The 13,187-nt window shown below is 39.6% G+C and overlaps 1 protein-coding gene across 1 annotated transcript in view; it reads right to left on the minus strand.

The window, feature by feature from the left end:
* cdca2 (cell division cycle associated 2) overlaps nucleotides 1–13,187 on the minus strand; it is a 28,147-nt gene that overhangs the window by 9,766 nt on the left and 5,194 nt on the right. The window contains exons 2-4 of the mRNA XM_037680718.1: nucleotides 11,533–11,669; nucleotides 6,762–6,915; nucleotides 6,265–6,374 (exon numbers count right to left, since the gene is read on the minus strand). Coding sequence (XP_037536646.1) covers nucleotides 6,265–6,374; nucleotides 6,762–6,915; nucleotides 11,533–11,669 — 401 coding nt within the window. The remainder of the gene's footprint in view (nucleotides 1–6,264; nucleotides 6,375–6,761; nucleotides 6,916–11,532; nucleotides 11,670–13,187) is intronic.

Consider the following 13,187-nt stretch of genomic DNA (forward strand, 5'->3'; position numbering starts at 1 on the left):
TGGTCATAAAATTAAAATATCATGAAAAAGTTGATTTATTTCAGTAATGCCATCCAAAAAGTGAAACTTGTATATTATATTCATTCATTCATTACACACAGACTGATATATTTCAAATGTTTATTTCTTTTAATGTTGATGATTATAACTGACAACTAATGAAAACCTCAAATTCAGTTTCTCTGAAAATTAAAATATTACTTAACACCAATAAAAAAAGGATTTTTAGAAATGTTGCCCAACTGAAAAGTATGAACATGAAAGTATGAACATGTACAGTACATCACTCACTACTTGGTTGGGGCTCTTTTTGTCTGGATTACTGCAGCAGTGTGGCGTGGCATGGAGTCGGTCAGTCTGTGGCACTGCTCAGGTGTTATGAGAGTCTAGGTTGCTCTGATAGTGGCCTTCAGCTCTTCTGAATTGTTGGGTCTGGTGTATCACATCTTCCTCTTCACAATAGATTTTCTATGGAGTTAATGTCAGGCAAGTTTGCTGGCCAATTAAGAACAAGGATACCATGGTTCTTAAACCAGGTACTGGTAGCTTTGGCACTGTATGAGGGGGCCAAGTTCTGTTGAAAAATGAAATCTGCATCTCCATAAAGTTGTTCAGCAGCAGGAAGCATGAAGTGCTCTAAAACTTTCTGGTAGATGGCTGCGTTGACCTTGGACCTCAGAAAACACAGTGGACCAACACCAGTAGATGACATGGCACCCCAAACCATCACTGACTGTGGAAACTTGACACTGGACCTCAAGCAACATGGATTCTGTGTCGCTCCTCTTTTCCTCCAGACTCTGGGACCTTGATTTCCAAAGGAAGTGCAAAATTTATTTTCATCAAAGAACATAACTTTGGACCACTCAACAGCAGTCCAGTTCTTTTTGTCTTTAGCCCAGGCGAGATGCTTCTGATGCCGTCTCTTGTTCAAGTGTGGCTTGACACAAGGGATGTGACAGCTGAAACCCATGTCTTGCATATGTCTGTGCGTGGTGGTTCTTGAAGCACTGATTCCAGCTGCAGTCCACTCTTTGAATCTCCCCCACATTTTGGAATGGATTTTGTTTTGCAACCTCTCCAGGGTGCAGTTATCTCTATTGCTTGTACACTTTTTTCTACCAAATCGTTTCCTTCCCTTCACCTCTCTATTAATGTGCTTGGACACAGAGCTCTTTGAACAGCCAGCCTCTTTAGCAATGACCTTTTGTGTCTTGCCCTCCTTGTGCAAGGTGTCAATGGTCGTCTTCTGGACAACTGTCAAGTCAGCAGTCTTCCCCATGATTGTGTAGCACTTCTGTCTGTGCACCCGTTTCTGCAGGAACTTCGTGTCTCGTGGAACATGTTCATGTGCCTTCTTCAGAGTCCAGTCAACACGCTTGTTTTATAACATGCAAACATCAACACCTCCAAATCTGAGTTCATGATCCTCAGTCGGAGAACGGTAGATTGCCTTCTCAGTACCTTGTTGGGTTTATTGTGGACTCTGTGACGGTCCGTTGTGGTGAAGAGGGAGCTGAGCTGCAAGGAAAAGCTCTCTGTTCAGTAGTCGGATTATGTTTCTACCCTCAACGATGATCACAAACTTTGGGTAGTGACCCAAAAAATATATAAACAACAGATACAGGAGGTCCAAATGAGTTTTCTCCACAGGGTGGCTGGACACTATCTTAAATAGGGTTCAGTGATCCAGGAGAGATCAGACTCAGACACCCTGGTGAAGTGGTTCAGGCATTTAGTAAGGCAACAACTGGGAGGAAGACTGCTGAAATGCTGATAAAGCCAAACGGATGTTGTTTTCAAACAGGCAGTTTTGCCTCCTATTTTATCTTAGAATGATGTTCCTATTGAGTTTGTCGATTCTTACAAATACTTGAATATCTTGGTCGATTAGCATCTCTCTTTTAAGCCTCATGTCAAAAACTTGGTAAAGAAACTGAAAGTTAAACTGGGTTTCTTTTTAGAAATAGATCCTGTTTAACTCTGAACACTAGGAAATACCTTGTAACTGCTACTTTCCTTCCCTCCATTGACTATGGTGACATTATTTACATGAACACTACTGCAAGCACCCTGCAGATGTTGGATGCTGTCTATCATGGTGCACTAAGATTCATAACTGGCTGCAACTATCGTACCCACCACTGCACCCTGTATTCACTGGTTAACTGGACATCATTAACTTCAACAGACTCTCTCACTGGTACATTTTCATCTTTAAATCACTTCTTGGTCTGCTGCCTTCATACATCTCCTCCTACATGTCTCTGCGTGAGTGCAGCTACAGCGTGCGCTCTCAGGACATTATTACCTGCAGTGTTCCCTCAGTGAGGACTGAACTAGGCAAAAGGGCCTTCTCCTACTCCGCTCCTGGTTCCTGGAATATCTTGGAAAAAGATCTTAAGTTCTCAACTTTGACCTCCCTAAGGGATTTTAAACAACTGTTCATGGCAAAACTCAACACAGACATGTTCCTGTTTTTAGTATTTTACATTGCTTTATAATGCAGCTGTTTTTATTTCATTTTTGTATCATTTTTTCTATTTATTTTTCATTTTATATGCTTTTATACGATTGTCTATTGTTGTCTGTACCTCATCTGTGTTCTTTGTTTAAACCAGGTCTCTCTTGTAAATGAGTCCTGGGACTCAGTGAGACCAACCTGTATTAATAAAGGTTGAATGAAAAAAAAAACCCAGGACACACTGAAGTAACTACCGGTATGTGTCTCAGCTGTCCTGGGAACGTCCTGAAGTCCTCTCAGAAGAGCAGGAAGAGGTGGCTGTGGATAGACATGTCTGGACCTCCCTGCTCAAGCTTCTGGTCTTGAGACCTGACTCCAGAACAAGCAGCAGATGAAACACGGTGTTCCTTTCTTCAATTTAAACTGTGCGGCTGTAGAGAAGTACTATACAAACAAGTTTTCCAGGTGACCTAAATGTAACTATTGTAGTGATGAAGCAAACAAACAAACAGTTAAAAGATCCAACATTTGTGCAGTCTGCAGCCTTGAACACATCAAACCAACAGCAGGAAATGCTGAGTTGGCATAAGCAGGAGCTCAACACAAGAACCGCAGCTTTAAGATGGCCGAGCAGAGATGATAGCTCTTAAAACTTTTCATTTGGGGTTTCAGTAGGAACAGTACTGCAGCAGAGAGGAGACAACCTCTGAAAGACAGAGAAATGAAACTGGAAATAAATATGAAGCGCCTTTGTTGCCTGCATAAGTACACATTTTGAGCACAAAAAAAAAAAAAAAAAAAAAAGGAAGACAAAGAAAGAAAGAAATCACCTGTTAAGAGAAGGAAAGAGTTGTCTTCTGTAGAGATGCACCGATCCGATACCATCTCGGTACCGATATAAAAAAAGTAAATAAATAATAAAAAAATTAAAAAATAAAAAACTTCTGGATTGGGTATCTGTGACAATGTGACCGATCCATGACTGTGCAGATCTTCTCACTCTAATTCTATGCTTTGTGCTCTGAGTGATGTCACATGCTAGCATACTGACAGAACAAATTAAAGCTGTGTTGTTTTTACATGTTTGACCGAGCTTGTGAAGCTCTTGGTGTGTTTAAGTGTGCTGTTATGGTGCAGAGTTTTCAATAAATTTGTAATTCAGTACATTCATGTCTGCGTTTAACAAAACAAATGTTTTAAGTTAATTCAGCACTGGGTTTGTAAGTTCAAACATCCAGGTAGACAACAAAAATGGCTAAATCATGTCATCTGGACCTGTTTCAGAAACGGATCCAGATGACATGATTTAGCCATTTTTGTTAATTCAAATGTTTTTCTGTATCAGATCGGTCAATGATAAACAGCAGATATCGGATCAGAAGTGAAAAAAGTGGATCGGTGCATCCCTTGTCTTCTGTAAAGCTGAGCTCTAAAGCAGGGTACCAACATAAAGGTCTGTCTAGTTGCTGTGTAGCTGCAGCGTTTGATTAGTGCTTTGCTGCACTTTGAAAACAGCAGTGTGCTCCTCTAAGCCTGCGGGGAACGGCCTTTAGATGTTTAATTTACAGAGCCGCATCAGCTTATGTTACACTTATCACGTTATCACACTTCACTTTGAACATTAAAATGTCTGAATCTGTACAGTTTGTTAAACACCGTGACATGGCTGTGCAAAGAACTCTGTCTGCAATGACCTCACACCATCAGAGAAATGTTCACATTTAACAGAAATAATCTGTGAACAGTTCTCCCAAAAAACTAAATGTGCACATCATTCAGAAATGACTGCGTGAAGGTCAAACACTGAAGGTTTGCTTGAAGTGAGAAGGGTCGACAACTGATAACAATCAGAACAAGTTCATCACCTGCAGACCATTCAGTGCATTTGTTTTAGACCAGGGCTACTCAACAAAACTGCTCAGGGGGCCACACATCCAGCAATTAAAATCATAAACCAAAGTTTACAATGAACTGTTACCTTTTAAATTTGTTTTATTGCATTGAATCATAAATTCAATAAACAGAACCCAAAACCCAAACCCAGAACCAAAAAATAATAATTACATAATTAAATGTAAATATATATATATATATATATATATATATATAAAAAATTTTTTTTTTTTTTTTTTTTTTTTTAATGAAGTGGGCTGGATTGAAGTTACCCGCGGGCCACTTCCGCCAGTGGAATAGCCCTGTATTAGACTATGACAACTGTAATGTGAACAAACATCAATCACCAAACTTTAAATTTGCTCAAGTTCCAAAGCCAAAAGAAGATCAAAGAAAAGGTCAAAGGAAAAACAATAGTGCGACAACTGTTGAGGGACTTTATGTAAAGGTCACGGATGTTTTCCATGATGGAGCAAAAAACAAAGCTCTATCCTACCTTGGTTGGATACAATAGCAAAAAAAGGCAATGTTCTAATTCACTTGACAGGAGATCCTGAAGAAAACAACGCTGTCAGAATAACTAAAGTTTTGTCACCAAACTACACGATGGATTATCAGTTGAATGAACACTACGGTGGTTTCTGCATGGATTTCTATTTACAACAACCTATCATACCTCTAATTTTAACTGTGTGTAAAACAAAGATTATTTTTGAAGCAAAATCTGTTCATGTAGCTGAAATCTATAACACTGTCAGGGTTAAAGAGATACGAACAAATTACCAGTAGAAACTTACTTTAAAATTAAAAACTTTACTGTACAGATAAATACCTTCAAGAACTCCTTTAAACTCAACAGAGCTTTATTTTAAACCAATTAGTTACTTGTCACAACAAGCACAAAACATAAAATTTCCTCATGTAAATTACAGTAGTCCCTCGCTACTTTGCGGTTCGTTTATCTCGGACTCACTCTATCGTGGTTTTTCAAAACAAGATTGGACATGACACACAGTTGGCTGATTGATGGATGAGACGCATGATCGGCATGAAATTTTAATTTTAAGTAAATTGTTTTAAATTATTTAGCACCTGCTGCACATTTGTGCAGCCCATACTGCAGGATACGCTTCCTGCTGCAGCTGTTCACCATACAGCGAAGAAGTGGGCGTGGCCAAGAGCGCTTGCAGGTGGACAAGAGCAGAGGAGGCAGGGAGCTGAAATAATGACATTCTGTGCTCTTTTAGAGCGTTTAAAAACATTGTTTAGAATATTGCAAGAGTGTGGGAAGGGTTTAAAATGTCATAATATATATATAAATAATAAAATAAACTACTACTTACTACTTGTACTACTATTCCAACTTCACAGTTTTTCCACTTATCACAGGTCTTCAGGGTATGGATCCCCCGCGATAACCGAGGGACTACTGTAGTTCAATTGTTTCTTTAAAGAAATGCTTTAAAAATATTTTAGGGAATGGTACTTAAATAAATCTACCAGGAGTGTCAAAATAAATTGCCTGCAGTCCAAATAACACAAAGAACAATAAAAACATGTCAATTTGACTTTTATACAGATTTTCATGTTTCACTTGAGGTAAATTTATCTATTTGGCAGTTATCAGTCACTTTCTCAAAGCCATGTTCATCCACTGAGTGCGTGTGTGTGTGAGTGTGTGTGTACTGGCATAAACAGAAACGTCATTTTGATTTTCCCTTCCTAACAGAAGGCTTGAGTTTCAAGTGATACGCACCGTTTACAGATGGGTTAAGAATTAATGACTTTTTAAAAATACAAACACAATGTGAAGTGAAACTTGAATTTTGAAGAGTCAAGAAGTGGGTGCGCTTGTGTTAGCATACCTCCTGCTCCTTCAGACAGGAGAGAGGGACAGGAGCGTCCACCTCTCTAATCTCAACACTGCAGCCTTCGAGGGGGCCCAGGCGCCTCTTCTTGCTGGGTGTGGGCCTTGTTGGAGGGGTGTTTTCCTTTCCTTCACTACAGCTGATCCCATCTGAGGAGTAAATAAAACTCCATCAGAAAGGGTAATTGTTACATAAAAGTTGGAAAACAAATGGGACTTGATAACATAATTAAATACAAATTAAATGTAATATCAGATAAACACATCATAAAATTGTAAATTAGAGGAAACGTAAATAAACAAGGATTTTAAGTTTCACTTCAGCAGCTAAAAACTTGGAAGGCAGCTATTTAGGAAGCTGACCAAACACAGAAGGAACTACTGCTGCAAAATGCTGTCGGAGTGAGACGTTCAGTGAGCAATGTATTAATCTGCAGCTTCTGAACGCTGCCTCCAGACATCTTAAAGAAATCATACTGGCATAGATTCTCGTAGAGAAATGAAAGTATTAATCCTATGGCGGTAAGGCTGCCTCACCAGACAGATAATCTCTTGTCATGATGCATCCTCCAGTGTCGCCGTCCTGCACTGGCACTGGATCACAGGCGTGATCCATCAGGCTCTGGAAGTTGGCCATCTTCTGCCTTAGCGTGGAGGCGACGGGGGGAAAGAAGGGGCTACTTCTGACAGGCTGAGGGTTGAAAATAAACACATCTACTCAGTGATGCAGCTTGACAGCTCATGCACTTCTGAAATTACAAAAGTGGTATTACTGTGAGGAAGCACATCCATCACGCACAGATCTGAAGAGCTTAGTTTCCTAAGATACAGGCACGTTACATCAAGAAAGATGCAGGAATAGTTCTTATTTTTATGCACAGCAGTCACAGAGCACCACACATCCAGTAAAATGATCGTCAGTAACTCACCTCCTCTTGACTTGATAACGCATCATTTTCACAGTGGTAAAAACCACCTAAAGTCCATATGAACTTTTTTAACCACCTCTTTAGCATAATGCATTTAACCACTGCACACAAATACGTTCACTAAAAGTACACTCTTACATTTTTCAAACACACAATGCTTCTATAAAATAACTAAAAGCACAACTTTATTTAAATCCCTAGAATGTAAGATCACATGAGCTATGTTACTAAAGCCCGCCCCCTATCCCTGATTGGTCAGTAACAATCTTCAGCAAATGCTGATCTGAGACAGATAGATGAGGACGTTTAAACATTAAAGGCCTCATCAAATTGGTTTTGTCATATAAACTCATAAGTATAACTCATAAATGTGTGTAAGTTGGATATGATTGGTTGTAAAGGCTGGTGATGGGTCTACTACACTAACACAAACAAAATAAAGAAGTAAAAACAGAAATCTGATACGTGACATTTTACAATGTCATTAAAATAAAGTAAAAGGAAGATGCTGATTGATAATAAGTTACAGGTGGTTCTTTTTTATAGCTCTGGACTGGTTACCATTAGAGTATACTGAGTGATATACAGGCAAGAAGAGAAAACCAGTAAGTGTTAACGTGGAGATTTTCACTGTGTAACATTTTTTCTCCCCATTGATTTTTTTAAAGAATTGCAAAGTATTGATTTCCTCCACAAAGTCTTTGATGCAATAATAAAGCAAAGTTCTATCAAGTCTGGATAAATGTACTGCAGTAACATTGATGTGTAGTATAAGTACAGGATTCACTTGGGTTTAGTTTTACAGTATGATTTTCATTAATAATGACCCAGGGTTAATGCCTCACCTGATTTTAGTGTGCATGTAAGGTCACAGAAGTACTTTTTTAAATATATATACTTAAGTTAGTCTAAAGGGCAGCACGGTGGCGCAACTGGTAGAGCTGCTGCCTCTCAGCGAGCAGGTCCTTGGTTCAAACCCTGGTCCAGGGGCCTTTCTGGGTGGAGTTTGCATGTTCTCTCCGTGCATGCGTGGGTTTTCTCCGGGTACTCCGGTTTCCTCCCACTGACCAAAAACATGCATGTTAGACTGATTGGTAACTCTAAATGGTCCCTAGGTGTGAGTGAGAGAGTGAATGGTTGTTTGTCTCGTTTGTCTCTATGTGGCCCTGTAATGGACTTGCGACCTGTCCAGGGTGTACCCCGCCCCTCGCACAGTGATTGCTGGACATGGGTACCAGCGACCCCCGTGACCCAAAATGGAATAAACGGGTAAAGATAATGGATGGATGGATGGAAGTTAGTCTAAACAAAACAAAAACAGACCAAGAACAAGTAGCGAACACGTTTAGTACACACTACATACAATGCTTGTCAATGACACGGCACATCCATTAACATGACTGAAGACACAAAGATGTGAAAATTTCCACAGTCTGAAGTTAAAACAGTTATCAGCTTGACACAACAATGGCACAAATACAATACACCCAGAAGAAAAATACAGGAGGTCCATGTTTTATGTGTGCAGGATAGTTTTTTCACACACCACCACCAAGTACCCTCACCATTTCAAAAACACAACTTTTTTTTTTAGGAAAACAGCTAAATAGTTTAGCTTATTTTTCCATGCCTGATTTGTCCAGTTTAAAGTAATTTTCTGGAGCCAGACCAGCTGTCATCAGCTGAGACTGTTGACAACATGAACCATTCATCAAATCGTCACAAGTACAGAAAAGAAACAACCAGGTAGACGCAACTTAGTCCTGTTGTCAATTAGTCACACATGAACCTAACATGTATGTTCTGAACTGAGTGGGAAAATGGAGAAATCTGAGAAAACGCACACAGAAAAGGGACAACCATGTAAACTCCACTCTGTGAGACGACAGCTTTAATTAAGGCCCTGCATTCTTCATCCTATGCAGCAAAATCAGCTCATTGACGTAGATGTGACAAAAATCATACCATTTTATTCTGAGAGCAGCTTTGCCTGCCCCTACTCGACTCGAGACAAAATCTTTCTCACAGGCATGCACCAAGTATTGTGTGATAGGTCAGAGATTTGTGGGCGTGTTTGTCAATGTGGAGCTGAGCTTGGACATTCAGCTCTATGACTCCTCAAAAACTCACTAAATTAGTTGGGCTGCACGATATTATCGGCATAGTATCGGCTGATATTAGCGTTAAAGTTCAATATAGGACATTTCATCAAAAGAACTCGTCGATATAAAAGACGCTGTTTTTTTTATGACAACCCAGTGACAAGGATGCCTGCAGCGGCAGCACAACGTGATGACGTCACGCGTGCTTACCTGAGCTAACGGTGGAGAGGAAAATTCAAAATGTCGGTGGTGTGGAAGGTTTTTTTTCATTGGTGAGGATGTTGGATTTCAAAGATTTTTGGACTACGTTGAGCCTCGCTACATCGTCCCCAGTCAGAGATCTTTTTTCAATGTAGCCTTACACGAGTTACAAGCTGTCATTTCCGACGTCATTGAAAAGTTAATAGCCGATAGCACTTGGGTGAGTTTTACCACAGACATTTGGACGTCGTGTTAGCCCCGTTAGCATGATTAGTCTTACGGCACAATAGACAAAAACTTTGAACTTAAAAAGTCTGTCCTTCATGCACAGGAGTGCAGAGGATCCCACTCTGCAGCTAGGAACCTGGAACAAGCCTCCACAAGTGAAACAGCATCCCAGGTGACTAATGCTAATAAATAACATTTAACACTTTTCATTTAATATAAGTCAAAGTGCTATGTATATCATATGGCTGTTACTGAATATGTCACCAGCTATTACAGCTGTTACACAATTTTTTGTAGCAAATAAGCCTAAATTAGAGGGCTATGTCCTGACAAAGGAAAGTATATTAAAATATCTTTATCGGTTATTGGCCAAATAAGTTTAAACATATCGGATAATGGCCAAAAATCCAATATCGTGCATCTCAATAAATTAGTCAAATGGCCTAAAATTCCTGGATGGAGACAGTGCAGACATCATGTATGGAGGAGTCTGTCTGCTGAAAAGTGTGGCGCTCTCTGTGATTCGGCAGGTGCAGGAACGGAGTTGGACTCTGGCAGGAAGAAACCTGCGCGGTGATGAATACTGCAGCAGGAGGGGTTTCCCAGGAGCTCTGTGTCTCATGGAATATGAAAGCTGTCGTTGAAAACAAACATCCCACAACCACGTGACCGTGCGTCAACTGTTCGGCTCTGGCTGGACTATGCCAGGCCCTTTAATGACATCACTGTGCTGCCCAGACAAAAATATAAAAACATTTACCTTTTTATACAGTATTCATGTCACCATCTTAAGTAGAAACATGTTTTTACAATCAGCTACATGTTGTATGCCGTCAATCTTTTGAGTGCCATGAGTACGCCCCTCAGCGTAGTGCTGATTTATTCAACACCATTTGACAAATGTGTCTGTAACAGCAGGAGGGCCTCCATAACTTGATCTGCTTCAAACAAACGATGCACTGAGCTCATACTGATGCATGTAGCTACAGTCCGTCAGTCTTTTGAGTCCATTTCCCAAGATGATCATCACCGCTCAGTTAGATCAGTGAAATTATGTGCATTCGTTTTAAAAAATTTGGAAAGAAAACTACGTGCCCTCAGGTCATATGTGAATTTGACTGAATTTCTATTTTGTCTTTACATGGCTCATGTTGCCAGATAAAAATGATCAATAACTGCACACTGCTGACAGAGACAGAGAAAAGTGTAACATGTTACAATATATATTTATCTATATAGGTAGGTAGAGAATCATTGGAGAAAGTGGAAGAGATGTTCTAATATTCAGTGAGGTAGACACAACATGGCTACTTCTTGAATAATAAGTTACCACTCATTCCTAGCAATCAATTACATTAAAAGTAGCTGAAATAAATAACCACTTAATTTCAAGAACTGACAAACAAGGAATGAAATAATTACCTTTTATTGAGACTATTATAACTAAAGGAGAAAACATGTCAAATGTGCAGCAAAGCATGCCAGTTAAAGACATCGCCAAGAGTTATTAAAATAAAATGGACAAAGAATCCACCAGAATTAGCAAGAAAACTGGTTCTATTATTCAAGTCACACCTGCCCTGTGTTGATTTAGATTACAACACAGAAGACCAATTCCTATAAGCTTTTTTACTTGCTGTGTGAGTGGATTGGTTTATAACAGTGTCATAAAATAACAGAAAAACTGACATCTAATATTGTATAACGTAAATAACTTTAATGTCATGATCAGGGCAGAATTAAGAGAACTCACAGAGAACCACCTGAAAACTACAGTAATCTAGAAATCACTTCACGTGACGTGACAGTCAGGGTGGTGTTGTGTTTGCAACCTGAGATTCATCATACCTCTGCAGTTTGAGAGGCTGGTGGGGTCTTCATCCTCTGGTGTGCTATGAAGCGAATGAGGGAATTTGTCTCTGGGGAGCCCCGGGCACCAACGCTGGATCTTCGCCTTGCCTTTATTTGTGCAGCATGGGTCTTATCTAGAAGCAGAGTGACGTATGTACAGTTTGATGAAATACAAACTTCCTTTGGTACTTGCTAGTAATAGTATGCAGCATTGAAACTTTTATTATTCTCAAATAGTTAGAAAAACTACATTTACAGTAGCACAGCACTCATTTATATCCTGTGGACGGAGAGCTTTTTACAGCCAATTTAAGAACGGGCTGTGAGACACCCGAGTCCACCTGTCCTCTGTCTCATATTTCTACAATCAGCTGTAAGCTAAAGTTTACATTTAGTAACCATTAAAGCACATTATTATTATATGAGAGAGCCTTAAGACCCTTCTGTTTACAATAGCACACTAAACAAAGCTCATACCTTTATCTTTTTTATTCAGCTTTAATTTTTTTTACTTATAATTAGTGCATTTGCAGAGTGATCAATGATAGTTGGTTGTGACTGTGGTGGATGAATAACAATCCATCTTTTAAACACAATCTCATTGAGAGTAATGTGTTGAACTGGAGCAGATTATTAAACCTGAGCACCACATGTAGAAAACATGAGCAACCCAACAGCCAGCGGGGGCAGGAAGTCACAAAATGCTTCTGATGGCTCCAAAAATATGGGGCTTTGCTTCAACTGAAGCGTTGTGCACATTTTTAGTTGAGAATTTTTATTTTACAAAGATAATTTATTAAAAAAAAAAAAAAAAAGTCCTTTTGTACATTCCTTCGAGATGACGGAAGACATGTTCTCTCCGTGCATGCGTAGATTTTCACTGGGTACTCCGGTTTCCTCCCTCAGACCAAAACGAGGCTAATTGGTAACTAAATTTTTTCTCTATGTCTGAGTGAAGTGTGAATACTTGTCTTGTTTGTCTTTATGTGGCCCTGTGATGGACTGGAGACCTGTCCAGGGTGTACCCTGCTTCTTCTGTAGGTGACTGTTGGAAACTACTTTCAGTGACCCATAAAGAAAGGAGTAAAGATAATGGATGGATAAAGGTTTGTAAGCTCAATCATTAAGGTAGATCAAAAAAAAAAAAAAAAAGAAGTTAAATCCTGTCATCTGGACAAGTTTTTTTAAAAGGGAGAAACGTTTCATCTTTCATCCAAAAGACATCTTCAGTCTGCGGCCGGCCAACCCAGATCTGTCCCATAAATAGCCCAAATTGTTAGGCTGATGGTCCTTCTTGATCATGTGATCAGCTGGTTTTGGTTGTCAGCAGCAAAACTGGTTGATCCACTCTGAGAAGGTGCTATTTAAGAGACTGAGCTGAATACAGCACCTCAGACTGAAGAAGACTTTCGGATGAAAGACGAAACATTTCTACTTTTTTTTTCTTTGTTTTGTGTTTTGAATGTCCAGAGGACCAGACAACTTTTGTAGCCCACATTGATGTGTTTCAAGCCAAGCTCCTGTTGAATTCCAGAAACATTTGATTGTTATGCATGATGATTGATTATTTTGGACAGAAGGTCCCTGTTTTACACGTTAGAAGCCAGTTTCTGGGAATTCAACAGGTTGACTTAACATCAATGAGGGCTACA

This window comes from Nematolebias whitei, chromosome 8 (assembly GCF_014905685.2).
Source record: "Nematolebias whitei isolate Nwh7 chromosome 8, NemWhi1, whole genome shotgun sequence".
Taxonomy (NCBI): Eukaryota; Metazoa; Chordata; class Actinopteri; order Cyprinodontiformes; family Rivulidae; genus Nematolebias; species Nematolebias whitei.